General features: G+C 44.4%; 1 protein-coding gene across 1 annotated transcript in view; it reads left to right on the forward strand.

Moving 5' to 3' along the window:
• The window catches only part of XRN2 (5'-3' exoribonuclease 2), a 55083-nt gene extending 41982 nt beyond the window's left edge, over positions 1–13101 (forward strand). The window contains exons 28-30 of the mRNA XM_074168346.1: positions 1715–1775; positions 7293–7434; positions 12248–13101. Of these exons, the coding sequence (XP_074024447.1) occupies positions 1715–1775; positions 7293–7434; positions 12248–12310 (266 nt within the window). The 3' untranslated portion in view covers positions 12311–13101. The remainder of the gene's footprint in view (positions 1–1714; positions 1776–7292; positions 7435–12247) is intronic.
• The last annotated feature ends 3020 nt before the right edge of the window (positions 13102–16121 follow it).

The following is a 16121-nucleotide window of genomic DNA, read 5'->3' on the forward strand; positions in this document are numbered from 1 at the left end:
TCTAAAGCAGGGTGTTCATGTGGCCAGTTTATGCAGGTAAAAATCCTCGTAATTCACAGGCTGATGAGTGTAAAAGTGCCACATACCCATCTTTAGGCATGGTGATACTTTAGACTGCCTTGGTTATGGTGTATATGAAATAGCCAATTAGACCTGATGCATCAGTTGGTAATATCAGTATGTATGTCTGTGTGTGTATGTTGGTTGATGTGTGTATGTATGTAATGGTTAATAAATAAATGAAGCGCAGCCTGTACCCCTCGGCGGCTCAGGCCCTTGCTGGGCTGGGTGGGCTGATGAGCTCTGCCCCAGAGCTGCTGGGGCTCGGAATTTATTTCCTCTGATGAAACGGTGTTATCTTCGATGGGGCCTGTCCGCACCCTCCCCTGCACGCTCAGGTGCCTCTGTGAAAGGTTTGTGTCCAGGCCAGACCATTACAGCCTGCTGACAATCCAGAGTCAGGAGAGAGGTGCAGATTTTTCCTCTGTGTTTGTTTTTTTGTGGTTCCCCCCCCCCCCCATTTCTTTCAAATTATTGCAAAGCTGTAGCATACTTGAATACTGGCGGTTTAACGGGGGGTGGCTGTCCCATTGCAGTGCGTCCATTAGACAGCTTCTGGAAACAGCTGTTGAAATTAGGTCACACTTAAACGCCATTGAAAATAATCAAAGGTGTCACTGAATCTGAAGCTTTTGATTGATACACAATTTGAGTGTTGTGGACTGACTGGGGAGCTATTGATTAGCGGTTTCTTTTATCCTGTTTACTGACCAGTTTATTTAGAAGAACAACAACCGTTTAATTGCATGTCCTGTTAAAGCAATGTTGTTACTGCTACGTCTTTGTAAAGAGTTAGTTTGGGTAGAAGAAACAATTGAAAACTGGGTGGTCTTTTTCACTGCAGTTTCTTATAACTGAAGTGATAGGTCTCTTGGCCAAGTTTTTACCCAAAAAGGTTTAATTCAGTCTGATTACATTATCTGACAAATCGTCAATAGGTTATTATTATATTATCAGTGTCTAGGTTAACTTTTAAATATATTTTTACTATCTTTAAATATTTAATTTCCTACATATAGCTATATATATAGTTATATATTTAAACATGAACAAAGTGGAACTGTTTATTATGTGCTCTGGTCATTCTTTTAGTTTGCTTTATAGAATAACTTAGCCTAATCAGAGGGAAAATTGCACGTACTTTAAATATTTGTTTCTCACAAACGTGGTGTGTTGTGATGATGACAGCAGTGTGCATGTGTGTATATGTATATTTTTTCATGTAGTGATGAAAGTATTTGTAAGAAACGTAAACCTTAAATTAAGCCTTCTGTTGTTATGGTAAGAGACATGGTTTTGCATTTTTAAACATTCAAGAGAACATATCTGTGAAGTGCCCAAGCACAAACCAGTGCTAGTTCTAGCAATTAAAATTCATTCTTCTTATAGCTTGAAGTTTATTTGGCATATTAAAAAAAAAAAAAAAAGTTGCCTTTTATTAATTAGTACTGAACTTACCACTGATGGACATAAGGGCTCCATCAAAATCAGCAAGAGTAATCAGCAACTTGGTGAAATGCATTTCATAGTATGTCCAGTTTGAGCTTTTCTGTTCGACTTAAAACAAGTCCTCGGGCATGTATAAGAGTAAGTGGGCACAGTTCTTTAAGTATACTTGCTCGTTTTTGTTTTAACATTTTGTTTTACCCTCTAGATCTTAGACCCCAGGAGTCTTGGCGAGGTCCTACGCCCTTGTTTCAACAGACCCCGCAGAGGTAAGGCAAGAGGGACTGAAGTTTTGTAAAATGTGCCTGGGGGAGGTACTTGGTTCTGCCAGGCTTCACAACTTTTTTTCCTCTTTGTTTTGAACTTTGTTGTTTAAATTTGTTTAAATCATACTGCATAGCAGGGTTTTTTTTTTAAGTTAATTAATGTCCATGATTTATTTATATTTTGTGAGTGCTCTATGTGGTGTTCATCCTTTAAAAGTCTTGAGTACTTTGTATTAAAAAAAGAAGGCAAAAACACTTTCCATTAAAACTCAGACTTCAAAATTAACTTTACTGTTGGTGCTTTGGTACCATTCTTGGTTCTTTGGCCTTTATCTTATTGAAGCTTTTGAGATACTATGAAATTGAACACAGAGAGCTTAAAACTGCATTAGATTTTGGACAGGCTAAACAAATTTCTTTTTAGGAGGGCTGTGGAGCTTAATGAGGCATAACTAATGGTGTTCTACTTTTATCATTTCTGTGCCGCAACCGCAGCATTAGTACAGACCAGCCATTGATTCTTGCTACAAACCTCTTGAAGTCCTAATCAGCTTCTTTGGTACAAGTTTTTCAGGCCTGACAAGCCTATTGTAGGGCAGTGTCACTGTAGGTCAGTAGTTATTAGTTGCCACTGAAAACAGTTTCTTTAACTACTTAAGACTGAACTGAATTAAATGCAGAAGGGACTCAGGGAAGGATTATGGAATCTGCAGTCCAATAAGTGCCATCGAATAGAAAGAATGTGACATGGTTTGATAATAAGGGATGTTTTACATGTGTTCCTTCATTGATAGGTTGTATGTCCCTAAGTTGGATGGACTTTATAAACTCCAGCATACCTGTGAAAGCTATGAATAATGATATTTATTTATATTTATGGAGGAATGAGACCGTATATGAGATCACTGAAGTTTCTGCTCTGAGGCACAACTCTTTTTTTTTTTTTTTGTGGTTTTATTTGGGAATGTTAGCCATTGAAAATATCACCTTTGGGAGAATTTATTGAGCTCTTCGCAATCACGCTTTCCATGGCAACCATTTTGATCCCTATTGAAATTAGACTGGTTCCCTTGTCCTGTGCCACACCAATGTGGAATATTCCATTATAAATGAATCTTGCATTAGAAACTTTAATATTGCTTTGTCCGTGGGAGTTGCTATTCCCACACCTTAATTAAATCCAATTTATATGGTACCATTTTGTGAAATACTGCTACAAGCCTGTAAGTCGTCACTACTTTTCCACTACTATACTTTTATCATTTTAGCAGGCTGCTTCTTGTTGCAAAGTGGCAGTTTCTTAATTCGCATATAAGCAACTTATTTCAGCCAGAAATTCTGTTTGTTTCTCACTTGAAATACAATACACATTTTTATTACAGTTGTAATAATCGACTGTCTGTCTAATCAGAGTCCTGTGATAAGGTTGCTGTGCTTCGTTTGTGCTAATATTTTTAGAAGTGGGTGCACACTGCCCAGGTACAGATAGACAGTGTTCATGATCCGACCTGCGAACCTGTTCAGTGTGCTTCTAGTGTTGAGGTATCGACCTCATTATTCCGTTCCCAAACTTGAGGAAACTGGTGTCCCCTAAGGGAACTTTAAATTGAAATATGTATCATTTTCACTTAGAAAATGAGTTTTAGAGAAGCTTGGAGAATGCTGTTCTAGCTTCCAAGTGACAACAGTATATTGACAATGCCTTCTCTCCCTGATGGTGCTTTGTTACACCTCTGATGCTTTATGAAAATCACTAACTTGCCACTTCATTGCTGAGGATAAGTAATTTTGCAACGTTCTTGGGAGGTGTTTGATGTGGGGAAGCAAATCGAACAGATGCTTAGGGCTGATGTTGAGTCAGTTGCCATGCAGAGATAAGCATGGAGACTCGAGCAAAAGTTTTAACAGAAACACAAAGATAGATAGGCTTGGTGCAGGAAAAAATGGCTGAACCTGTTGAACTGAAATCTCCTCGAGAGGTTTTCGGTTTCCCAGCTAGTTCGTGGGGAGCTGTCAGTTTGCTTTACTGCTGCCCTCAAGGCTGTCCCCGGTTGCTGCTGCAGCTTCAGGTGCTCCACGAGCAACAAGGTGCCACCAGGGAGAAGGGCAAGGAATTTCTGTTCTCTATCACCTCTGCTTCTGAGAAAGTAATTGAGGGAAAGGCCAGCCCCTGCTCCAGCCTTTTCAGATGAAGTGGGTTAGCGGGAGGCTACAGTATCCTTGGTTTGTGACATCAAGCAAGGGATAAGCAAGGAGCCCCGTCCCTGCCAGGAAAGCTTTGAGCCGTTGTGCTGTTCCAGTGATAGAGTGTTGGAGCAGGGGCTAAACTACCTCTTGCTTCACAGGCCTGGGTGGAAGAAAACCCAATAGTGTAAAGCGGCAACTTCATAATCCAGATGGTCTTGTCTCCTACATAAGAATTCTTACTTTTAAATGTAGTGATGCAATTCAGTCTGCAGCAAGTAAAAATCGGTGGGTTGCCGTTGAACAGGTCATCCTTCAGCATGTCCTGTCCGGGCGCTGGTCTGACTGGGCTGCGTTACTGGAGATTGCAGATTATTTCATGCTCTTGCCTTTAGTGCTGGTGATCTGATATGTTTCAGAGCTTGTATATATTTTTGCTACATGGTTTCCTGGCTGATGGAGAAATTTGTAATCCCGTTAAGCAAATCCTTTTGCTTAAATCTTAACTCGTAGAAGAGATTTCCAAAGAGGCTGAGTTTGGAACATAGAAATGTTTTACTCTATGAAGTTTCCTGAAGTTGTATTTTTAGCTACCCTGTACATATATGTTTTAGTTGACATAGCTCTGGACAGTGCATTTGAGTAACTCCGCCAATGTGAACTCCTGTGATATTCTAAGTGGCACGATTCTTCTTTTTTGTTAGCCAGGAGGCACAGCTTTGCTGTGTACAGATCTCCACCCTCAGGTAATTTCAGTCGCCAATTAGTACATCCACTAGACAAACAGGAAGTCAAGTGGTGTGAGGACTATAGTTTCCTGATTTCTGTTTACCAGATGAAAATCTTAAAAAATTTGTTTTTAAAAATAGTACATAGTTCTGTGAATTAAGAACATCAAAAAGGTGCAAGCTGCATTTCTGGCTTCAAGATCAGAATATACATTGCAGCTTTTTTTTTTTTTCTTCTTCTCCTACTAGGTTTATCCTCTAGAATATATAGTGGTTCTAACTGAAAATCGCCAATTTCACTCTTTCAGATGGCCTCAAAGCAAAAATGCCTGAACATGAGCGATATTAGTGTTAATGTGTTTCATTAGTTAAATATCCCAGCTTTTCTCTAAGCAACACTTTATTAAAATAAAAAGGTTAAACTGTACCAAATACATATTAATGCCAAATGAAATTTGTGTCCAGCTTTCCCATTCCAGGCATGTGGCGAGTGTTGGCCTGTGGCCATCATTCGCTGAGGGTATTTATCATGAGCATGTTAGCAAAGTTATAGAGACAGATGAAAGTCCTAGAGCTGGGGCTACGTAGGTAATTCCATGTAGGTTTCCTTGAGGCTGAGCAGTGTATTCTTCCTGGAAAGTCTGATGTTTTCTAGGAATGATGAGGGGGGGGAAAATTAGTACTCAAAATACTTAATCAAAAGGAATATCATACTTAGAATACTGAATTTGAGCGTTTAGTCCCCGAAAGCGTAATGTGCTATTCACTTTAAATACAGTATTGCTCCTCCTAATGAATGATTCGGATAACATTGTGCATTTCTAGACATAACCTTTGAAGATAAAAATAAAACCACACAGTTCAGTATTACCACTTAGCTTTTGTGTATGTTCATTTTTAGTACATGTATTTACCAATTGCATATTTATCAGGTAAGACTCATACTTTTCTAAACAGCAGTTAAGTTATTTTATTACTAGAGATGATAGGAGTTACTTTGCCTTTCTAAAATTCAGGCAGGTCTTAATCTGACCAGGTGAAGCAGCTGTCTTGCAGTCTTTACTGTGAAACCAAAAGCAGTTTGCATCTGAAATCAGAAAGCCTTCACATCCAAAATGCCCGTTTTCATTCCTTTTAATAGTACGTTTACCTGTCTTGATTCCAACATTGCCTCTGCTCCAGCTGGTGAAACGTGTGTTTAAAAGTCCTTCCTCTCCCAGCATCACTTCCTCAGTTGCTCAAAGCTCAGTTTGCCCAGCGTTGTAGAGCTGGCTGTGAATCCTCCCTTGGTCTTGAAAGTCATACCTCCTCCCTGAACTGCACCTGTGTTGGAAAGAATGTCTCAGCCTTTGGGTAGGGTTACTCCTCCAAGGCTGAAGTCCCGCCAGTTTAATCCAGCAGATACAGGCAGAGGCTCTTTGAAGATGTACAAAGTACCTTTCAGTTCAGCGGTGCAGCAGGTAAATACGAAATGCAGTGCTCATGCTCTCTGCTATTCCTGTCTCTCGGCAGGCTGGCTGCACGCTGTTCGACTGACTCTCTCTTAAACAGGGATCAGAAAAGATTAACAGTCTCGACAACCCGATGTTTTTCCTTTACAACAATATATTGTACTGCAAAACATAACTGCTATGAATTCTGTAAGGATTTGTACCCTTACCCATACTCGACTTTAAAGACTGTATCATGGCTGTATCATTTTTCTAAATATTTTTAATCAAACAATGATTGGATGTATTATACCTGTTGCTTTATAATTGTAATGTTAGAATAGGTACTTAAAGGCAATTAAAACATTTCTTGCTGTTAGTAATCTGGGATGGCAAACTACATTATAATGGATGTTGAATTTGCGTTCCCATATAAACTGTACACCAAATGTCAGTCAGTCCATGCCAATTAGTGCTTATGTTGCTAGGTCACCGTGGTCAATTGAAAACGGCATCAATAGAACTTGAAAAGGTTTCTTCCCGATCAGACCTTCTGACATATTGAGCAGAATAATGGATGGGAAAAAGCAGCCAAGGCCCCTACCCTAGATTCAGAATACTCACAGTAAGAATTCATTTGCAACCTGCAATTAACTAGAAAGAATGGACTCCCAGAAAGAGTCTGGACATTTAGAAAAGAAAGCCTCATTCTCCTGTATTGCACATGTTTACTCTTCGGATGGTGTGTTACGTTTAGCTAACTTGCTGATATCTGGGTTTTAATCTACGTTCAAGATCAGTGCGGGTGAATTGGCAAATTTGCCCCTAAAATAAAAGATGGACAGAATCCTTCCAAGGAATTTGAAAAGTCTCCAGTTTGTAAAATTGAATTTGCTGCTTGTGATAGCTCTGTAGCTTTCGAGCTGTGGTGAAGCAGTGAGCAAATGTGGCCTTTTGGTAGGAGAATCTTGGAAGATTATTTTTTTTCCCCCGACATTTGTCTCTAATGACTTGGCCGCCTGCAGTACCACTGCAGGCATGGCTGGATGTGACAGTGTTTAACTCGGAGGCAAATCGAACCATTTATCATACAAGACTATAGAAATTCAGATTTTGTGGTGTGAAACTCTCTCTAGGAGCTACAAGTTCGTGCTGCAGTGTGTTTGTTCTTTATGCAGAACCGCTGGGGCTGCTCCTCTTCTTGCCTGGAACCGCATGCTGCAATCCCAAAATCAGTTCCAGCCAAATCAGTACCAGGGCCTGGGTGGACCCATGAGTTACCAACAGAGACCTGACGATCGGATGGACAGGGGAAGACAGGTATGAAAACGTTGCCCTCTTTTGCATGTCTTGTTCTCCTCCTGAGTAAGGCTTCCTTCATGTGTGGCTGTGGAGGGTGAATGCAGCACAGGTAGGTGTTCCTGAGCTGGTTTTAGCCCAGTAGCTGTGTCGGCAGTGAAAGCACTGACAGGTAAGCTTCCCAGCCTTGTCCAGCCCCTCCGTGTGTACCCCTGGCAAACAGCCCGTGCCACGACTGTGCCACCACTGCTTTTCATTAAAAGTAGATCAAACACGCTACCAAGTCACATGCTTCTCGCAGCCTGAGGAAACGTGATCTGAAGGCAAGTATTTCAACCAGAGTCTTCCTCTTTTGCAAGGAAATCTATCACCTGCGCATTTTGAGGATAGAAGGGTTTCTCCCCAGTATGTTCTAAATGTAGATTCCTACAGCTTCATTAATTTTTCCTTTCAAATGGTTATTGGCTTTCTCTTAGCTGAAAAACTACTTAAATGCAAATGTTAGACTCTAGTAGCCAGAGAAATAAACATGTCTGTGAAAGTACACCTGTGAAAATAGCTTTGTGTGGTTAGATGAGAACAAGTGAACGTGATAGGAGAACCTCATACAAAATTATAGGTGAATTTGTCATTGGTTTATGAAAATGCCACAGAATGAAAATACTTCTTGAAAGCACCAGGTGAATTTGCTTACATGATTTTTTTTGTGCTTATGTGTTCCCAGTAAAAATATAATCTGCATATACACTTGTACTAGAAATTTGAGTATTTGTAGTGCTATGTACTAGTTCGAAACAAATTTCAGATATCTGTATTAAATTTTAAGTTCTGTTGCTGTTTTGGTAAGTCAGAACTATTACCTAGATGTGGGAAGGTTACTGACCAGTGGTAGGGAAAGGGGAGGAAGAGCACTCAGCTGCTTAGTAACAGCACTATTTCCCAATCCTTTATAGGGAAATTAAGGCACAAACTGTTTGGAATTTGCCCTCTGTTGGGATCTGGTTCAGCTACCTCTCATAAACATGCTCAAGACAAGACACTTCTTAGTGCACGCTCCTAGTTTTTCTTTTCTTCTTTCCAGTCCGCCCGTCTCCCCAGGGTACGAACATTTGTGTTACACGGTACAGCACAAACACAGTGAGATTTGGGGTTTGATTTCTGTGGCTGTTTCTCCATGCTATCGGCATTTTCCTATAGCCGTTTTCATGTAGGTATAAATTCTGTCCCGCAGCGTGTGTGCTGGGTCCTATCCCAGTCTCCCTAGCTTTGCAGCAGGGACTGCAAGTACAATCCATTAAATGGTAATGTCATACAGCATATGTGAAAGTCGTCTTACACCATTTGTACCACTTCTGATCATTTTTGTTCTTTGTTTTTCGTTTCTGTGCTTGTTAAGAGACTCAGGTAGCGCTATCTATCACAGCCACTTTTGCACCATGACATTGTTACGGTGCGGGGGTTTTGAGGCAGTCGGTACAATAAAAACACGCACTCTCAAACCAAGTTTTTTAAGAGAAGAGCCTTTGGTCTTTGCTGGGGAAGCTTTTTGCAGAATGCTGTGTGCTTCTCCGTCTGGTTCAGCTTGTCAGGACCAAAGCCCAGCAGAAACAGCCTGTGAGCTGCTAATAACGTTCTCAGCATTGTCTGCCGACTGCAGGATTACACGGTGCTGCTGAAAAGATCTATAGCCAGCAAGGAGCCTGCCCCAGCGCTCCCAACTCTTAAACTCTTGTTCAGCTGAACCCTTGTTAGCAGCGGTGAGATTCCCTTCTCCCCCCTCCCCTCCGTGACTCCTACCCTGAAGCATTTTTAGTGCAGAGGAGGCTTTTAAGACTGGAGTAAGAATTGCCTTTTGCTCGTTCGGTTGTCATATTGACGTTGCAGCAAGAAACAGGGGGAAAAAAGAGAGGCAAGTATGCCACCCTGCACTCCTGCTGCGGGTATAGTGGGGAGGCATTGCCAATACAAATCCTTCCAGGACTGGTTTTGGCTATAAGCAAAACTAGACAGCATGGGTTTTGATCACATAATGTTTAATGGGGAAATAGTGGGGCTTGAATCCTGGCTGTGCTGCCCGATTAGTCCCCAGTGTTTTTTGAAGTATATTTCAAATTTGGATGAGGTGTGTTGATAGGATCAGTTTCCAAAAATCTTTCATTTTGTGTTACACGGGTTTACCTAAAACACTGGAGACAAAGGAATAAATATGTAATTGCCCTAATCCATAACAGGGGCTGCTGTAATAACGTTGAAAAATCAGTGGAGGATTTTGATGCTGGTGGAGCCTGGGTGGTATTTAATTAGGGCTGAAAAAACAGATGTTTGAAAAAAGTCTGTGTGCTACGCCATACTCTGCTCTACCCTTTATCCTATGTAACATAGGTGGATATATTTGCAAGAGGAATCAGTGCTAAAACTAGTTTATTCCCAACCTTAAATCTTCATGCCTAGCAGCTGCAGCTGGAATCACAAAGGTGAACAGGAATTGCCTTCCGGAAATGGTTGCAGGGTGGGCTCAGGGAGAGCACCCTCTCTTAGTTCACATTTGGAAAGCTGTCTGGTAACTGTGGGGTCTCAGAACATCGTGGACACCTACAGCCTGGCGGTGACATAAAACCTCCACCCTGGCAGCTCTCTAGCTGTTTGCCACCTGAATGATTAAATAGGAGGCACACTGCTGTTTGCTAATATTGCAGTCTTGCCCGAAGCGTAATTCACCTGTCATTAGCACAGGACACGTCTGCTGGATCATGAAAAGAAGTTAAAACTGGGTAGTGACAATGGTGTTATTTGTATTCACATACATGATGGTTGTTAAGGACAAATCTTTTAGCTCAAGTAAATTTGCTTCCTTAAAAAAATTTCCCCTGCGGTTGTGTCGCTTCCAAACTGGTTTTTACCTCCTTTTAAATTTTTGTTTCCTTTTTTCTTTTTTTTTTTTTCTTTGTGTTATTTTTTTAAATGAACTTTCAGATGTCATTATTTCCTCGGGGCTGACAGCATTGGAGTAAAATTAGAAGCTACCTTAAAGGGTTTAGGGTGCAAAACCAATAATTGAACCTAGCGTTGCTGCCTGTAAATTTCAAAGCTTTAAAGCCTTGAAAAGGGATTCAAGTGGAAGTGGTGACACATAGCAGCATAAATAATTATCTTTGGTCCTTTCACCTCTGAATTCTTTTTTTACAGCGTACAGAACATGGTCTGAAGAGGTTAATAAACGTGCTGCTGCAAAGTGCTTACAAAATTAATGCAACTGCCATGGATATGGGTTGCTCTGTGGTAGCGGGTGTTTGTTAGTGTCTTCCAGCTGTTCCAGAAAACTAAAGAATAAACTTGATCCTGTTGCGCAGGTGTTTGACATTTTTATTATTTTAGTCTATAGTCATGCACAACTGAAGGTCCAGATCAATGTCTTGTGCAACTGTTAGAAGACCTCTAAATTGTAGTTCTGTGCAGGGCTTGCTGCCGTTTGTGTGATTGCTGCTGCTCTTAACTGGAAGGATTTTTCAAGGCATATAGTCACCTTGTTTCCTTTTTTAAGGAAATCAAACAATCAAGCAATCAGACCCGAAAACAAATGTAAAACCTTCCTGATAGTGGAAACAGTGTATTCTGCACGGTTCTTTCAGACACCTTTAAAAAGAGAGTGTAACAAATGGGTTTGGGTTCAGAAAGCGGTTTCAGCTTCCCTGGCAGGGGCAGGCTGGAGCGAACCTCCCATCGCAGGTTTGCTTGCCATCTCTTCAGTTTCAGCCGTTATCTGTGAGCCCCTGAAGGACAGGGTAAAGATGGATTTCTCTTTTAAAGAAATGAAAGGAAGCCCCTCTTACCCTACCCACCACAAAAGAAAAAAAAAAAAAAAAAAAGCCTGGCAAGTAAGAAACAAACAAAGCCCTATAGCTGTCGTTAGTGCATCACGTTTAATTAACTTTCTGGTCTCTGCAATGTATCAGATTTTGAAATCATTTTAATTGTTTCAAGGGGACTCTGAAATTTTGCAACGGATTCCTCACTGGATAGTTGATGTACAGAATGCCTCGTCTAAATTTAAATACAAAAATATATCTAATTTGCAAGGTGATTTCCAAGGTGGGATTTAGGCATCTTTTGGCTCATTAAAATGAAATGAGTGCTGAAAAATGCTGCTTCTGTAACAAATACAAATTTTTTTTTCCTTAAAAAGCTATCTCTAAAAGTGTCTGCTTCGCTTTAGCAGAAGATTGCTTACAGCTAAGCCAGAAAACTGGTAGTTGAGGGGAAATTATTTTATTCCTCTAAAAAAATGAACCTGACCACTCCTGCTAACGGCATACAGGCATCACACGTCTCAAATTGATGCTTCATTTAGTCCACAAAAATGACATTTCCGTCATTACTCCATGTGAAGTGTAAGCACGCGTACTGCAAAGCCCGGGTTTCCGTAGGAATTAAAATGTGTCTGCGTGTGTGTGTGTACATGTGTGTGGCTTTAACGTTTTGTACGTTTTTGCTTCCAGCATTGCTGAAAGCAAGGAATATGCAGAGGTGTTAAAGCTTGGAATTAAACTGTCCTCGGTGCTGTCTTCTGGCAAATTTATTTCTGATTTAGAAGCGTTGCAGCTGGAGGCTGGGGCCGGCGCTGCACACAACCACTCTCTGTTGGTGGAAGTTAAAGCTTGTGTTTTCAGGAGAGCATCTGTGAACGCTGTGAAGAGACATTGGGCTCTGCCTGTTGGTACCTTTCTGTGCGGGGGGGGGGGTGTTGTTTCATTTTCCTGTGGCGCCTGAAGCTTGGCTAACTTGTTTACTGGGACGTTAATCCAAAAAATAAATGCTTGCTTTTGTTTGTTTGTAGGCATATGGCCCCGGGAGGCCCTACCCGCTGCCACCTCCCTCAGGAAGATACAGCTGGAATTAGCTCTTGACCCTTTTTTTTTTTTTTTTTTTTTTTTTAAAAAAAAAAAAGTATAGAAAATGTCCGGGTTTTTTGCCTTTGTTCTTATATTATTTGGGGGAAAAAAAATGGAATCCTTAAGAAACATCCCTGTAGTTTTTAAATGATGATACTTGTTTTAAATGTGCACCTTTCTTACCAAACTGATTATTTTTATTTTGTTGGGTTTTTTTTTGTGGGGAGCTATGTCGCTTGGAAATAGCATATTGCAAAATTTGAATAAACTAGACTTGCTAATTTGCCTGTGAGACATTTGATGAGGTAGGAGTGCTGTTTTGTCTTTATTGCGTGTACAAGCTGTGCTTAGCTGTGCCTGTCAATCTGAACTCCAAACATCCTTTACTCCACACATAAGAGCCTGAAAACAGACACGGAGTTTAAAAGAATGCATAGAAATCGGATTTTATTAACTCTTGGGGAAGACACAGCAGGCAGCCGGCGGAGCACGGTGTTTAAAGACACGTCTCTTGGTATTCCTTGTTCCTTCCTTGATGCTTCCTTGAATTTCTCACAGAGAGCGGAGATCTTTTGGACTTTGAAGTAAAACATTTCAACTTTTACAACCTGTGCCTGCTTTTGACTTGTTATTGTAACATAAACAAGCACGGAAGGTATATTTGTCTGTTTTGATATATAATTTAAAATAGCTGCAAAGTGCAGAGTTTCCATTCATTTTTAGCACTCTTTCTAGGGATTTTCCATGTGAGTGTACCAAATCAGTAAATATTTTTATTTGCTTTATAAAGTGGCTTTTGAAATTCTGAGCAGTATCGAGTGGTTTCTTTCCAGCCCCCTCCAGAAGGTGTTTGTATCTTTTATATATACCTATATTAATCTCTTGGAAAATAATTCCGCACAGCCTCTACAATAGCGTTTAAAATCTTCATTTAATCAAAAAAAATAAAAAAAAAAATAAAAATGACAAGAGCATCCAGTTAAATGAGCAGCGTCAATGCTAACACAGCATCTTTCTGTTAAAGGCGGGTGTTGTATGTATACAGCAGTGAACTTTGAAGCTTTGCTGTCGCCCCGACGCGAGGTTGCACGGCGCAGCGCTCCTGGGAGTAGTTTTTCAGCCCCTTCCTTCGAGGGCCCAGATGTTAATCACCAGCAACGAGGGAAAAAGACCAGACCAGTGTAACCTTGGGAGGAAGAAATCATGAAACTGGATTCATTATTTTCAAGTGATTGAGGGTGGAGCAGAATCCTTCATTGTAATGCAGAGGGTTGCCATCCTGCCTGGAGCTGGGAAACGCCATCAGCCCTCACCCATGGCCACCTTCCCTCTGCCGGGAAAATATTTGGGTGTCAAAAAAGTAATTCTGCTTTTTCGAGCAGAGCAAAACCACCAGCAAAGGTGAATTTTCATGCAAATGCGGTGGTTGAGGGTGAGGCCAGAGGAAGGAGCTAGGTGGCTCGTCCTCACACAGCTGAAGGAGCCACCCTGTGCCCAAGGATGAACGTGGGGTGCAAGTGGGCTTTTGTCCCTCGCTCCCCCTGTTTGGGTGTGGGAGGTATGAAAACGGGGCTGGATAAACATTCCTGTCCCTGCAGGTTTCCCCTTGCCCAGCTCTTCACCCCTTTGGTCGACAGCCGTGAGTCTCAAAGCTGGCTGGTGTTCCCAAGTGGACCCTGCCCTTGGCCCTGGGAGGGGCAGTGCCCACCTGGACCCTCGAATCGGTGCTTGGAGCAGCGCGATGGGCCGGGGGCTTCAGTTCCTCTGTGCCGTCAAGCAGGGATGGGATGCAGGATCTGCCTGTGGAGCATCACCCCTCCGCTGGCTGCGTCCCCCTGTCCAGGCGTGTGGCCCTGCCGCATCCCAGCACTCTCCAGCACCCGGAGCCGCTGGGGTACTTGAGGACGGACCCCGGGGACAGGATCCCTGTGACAGTCCTGGAGCTGCTCTACTTCTATATATCTATACCTGTTTTCCAAGTCGGAGATGAGCATGTCCCTTTCCAGGGTTGGAGGGAAGGGACGGGGTTGGGGGGGGGGGCTCACTCGCTCCATTCGGACCCTTCTTTCCCAAGGGCCATCCCAGGTTCTCCGAGCCGCAACCTCCACGCCGTTCCCCGTGGGACCCTGGCCGTGGAAGCGGGGAGAGCCGTGGGGATCCCCCGAGGGAGCGGTCCCCGTGCGGCAGCCGCCGGGAGGGGGAGGCGGGGATCTCTCCCTTCCCCTCCCGGCCCTTCGGAAGGCGACCGGGAGCCAGTCCCTGGGCCGGCAGCGACCGAAATCCGTTTTTTTTTCGCCCCAGGATCGCTCCTTCACGGCGCAGCGCCGGGAGCGGCCGAAGCTGAGGAGCCCCTGGAAGGGCTGGGGTTCAGCGGACCCCCCCCCAGGATGGAGCAGCCGCGGGGCGCGGAGCTAAGTCCTCTTAGCGGCTGGGAGGGAGGCGGAAAAACGGGGGGGCTTAGGATTGTCCAGGGGCTGTCAAACCGCATCCGTACATACACCCAGACCGAAGCAGCCAACTCTTGAGAACAACGTTTCCTTTTATTGTAAAAAAAAAAAAAAAAAGAAAAAAATAAATTGCTGGAAACTTCCCAGATGCGATTCCCGGCGTGTGCTGGATTTCCTCAGGGAAGAGGCGAGGGGACAAACCCCGCCGCCCCGAGCCGTCCCACCGCTCTCCGTCGTTCCTGCTCCAGCCCGGCGGCCCCGGTCGCCGCGGGGCCCGATCCCCCCTCTCTCCCGGCGGGAAAGCCGTGTCCGGCCCCGGGAATCGCTGGGGTGTCCGTGCTCTCCGCAGCCCGTGGGAAGCTCAGCGAAGTGCCGGGGGTTGCGGGGGTCGCACGGGACGCGCACCGTGTCCGCGGTACGTTCATTTAACTAAGCAATAATTAATAATAACGATAAAAACGATTTTCCCCCTTATATGCGAGCGCTGGGGTTGGAGGGCTCTTCTGCCAACCCCCCCCCCGCCGCTGCCAGCCTGGGATTTGGGTTAATTTCTTCCTCCAGCCGCTCCCCGGCCTCCAAAAAGGCAGCGGCCGCCCGTCGCTCGCCGCCTCCTCGACCTCCAGCTACAACTCAATTTACCTTCAATCAAATAATAAGGAAATTGCACTTCAGGGGCACCCTTATAAAATTAATTCTGCTGAGATAAGTTGCACTTCAGAGGATTTATTGTTCGCGTTCCATGGATCTGTAAGGTAGACGCGCACCGGCGCGGGCCCCCGCCTGCGTTCGGGTTTGGCTGCCGGTGTCCGGCCGCAGGAGAGCGGGGACGGGCCGTGAGCGGAGCCCGGCGGCCCCCCCCCGGCTCCCCCAAACCCCCCCCCCACACACACACACCGCCAGCCGCGAGCCCCGTCGGGGCGGCTCCGCCGGGCGGGCCACCGGCAGCCGCGCACAGCGGGCACGGAGGCGGCCGGGACGCGGAGCCGCGACCACGCGCGCACACACGGACACCCGCACACACGGACACACACACCCCCCCACCCCCGCACACGGACACACACCCGCACACACGGACACACGCAAGTAGCCTCGCAGACAACGTGCCCACAGCCCTGCGCCCACGCGTCTGCCTGCGCCCGGGCGCGCTCGGCCGCCCGTCCCGCCGCGGCTCTGTCTTCGGGTCCAAGTTTCCAAAAACCCCGGAAAGGTGTAAAAAAAAGAAAAAAAAACAAACCAACGAAGCGTGGCCGGAGGGTGGGTGGGGGGCGCGGACGAGGCGGGGCGGCGGGCACCCACGGGCGGCCGTCGGGACTCCCCCTCGGGCCAGTGCCGCCGGGGCGGCCGTCGGGGCGGGGCGGGGCGGGGGGGGGGA

The sequence above is a fragment of the Numenius arquata genome, chromosome 2 (assembly GCF_964106895.1).
Source record: "Numenius arquata chromosome 2, bNumArq3.hap1.1, whole genome shotgun sequence".
Classification (NCBI taxonomy): Eukaryota; Metazoa; Chordata; class Aves; order Charadriiformes; family Scolopacidae; genus Numenius; species Numenius arquata.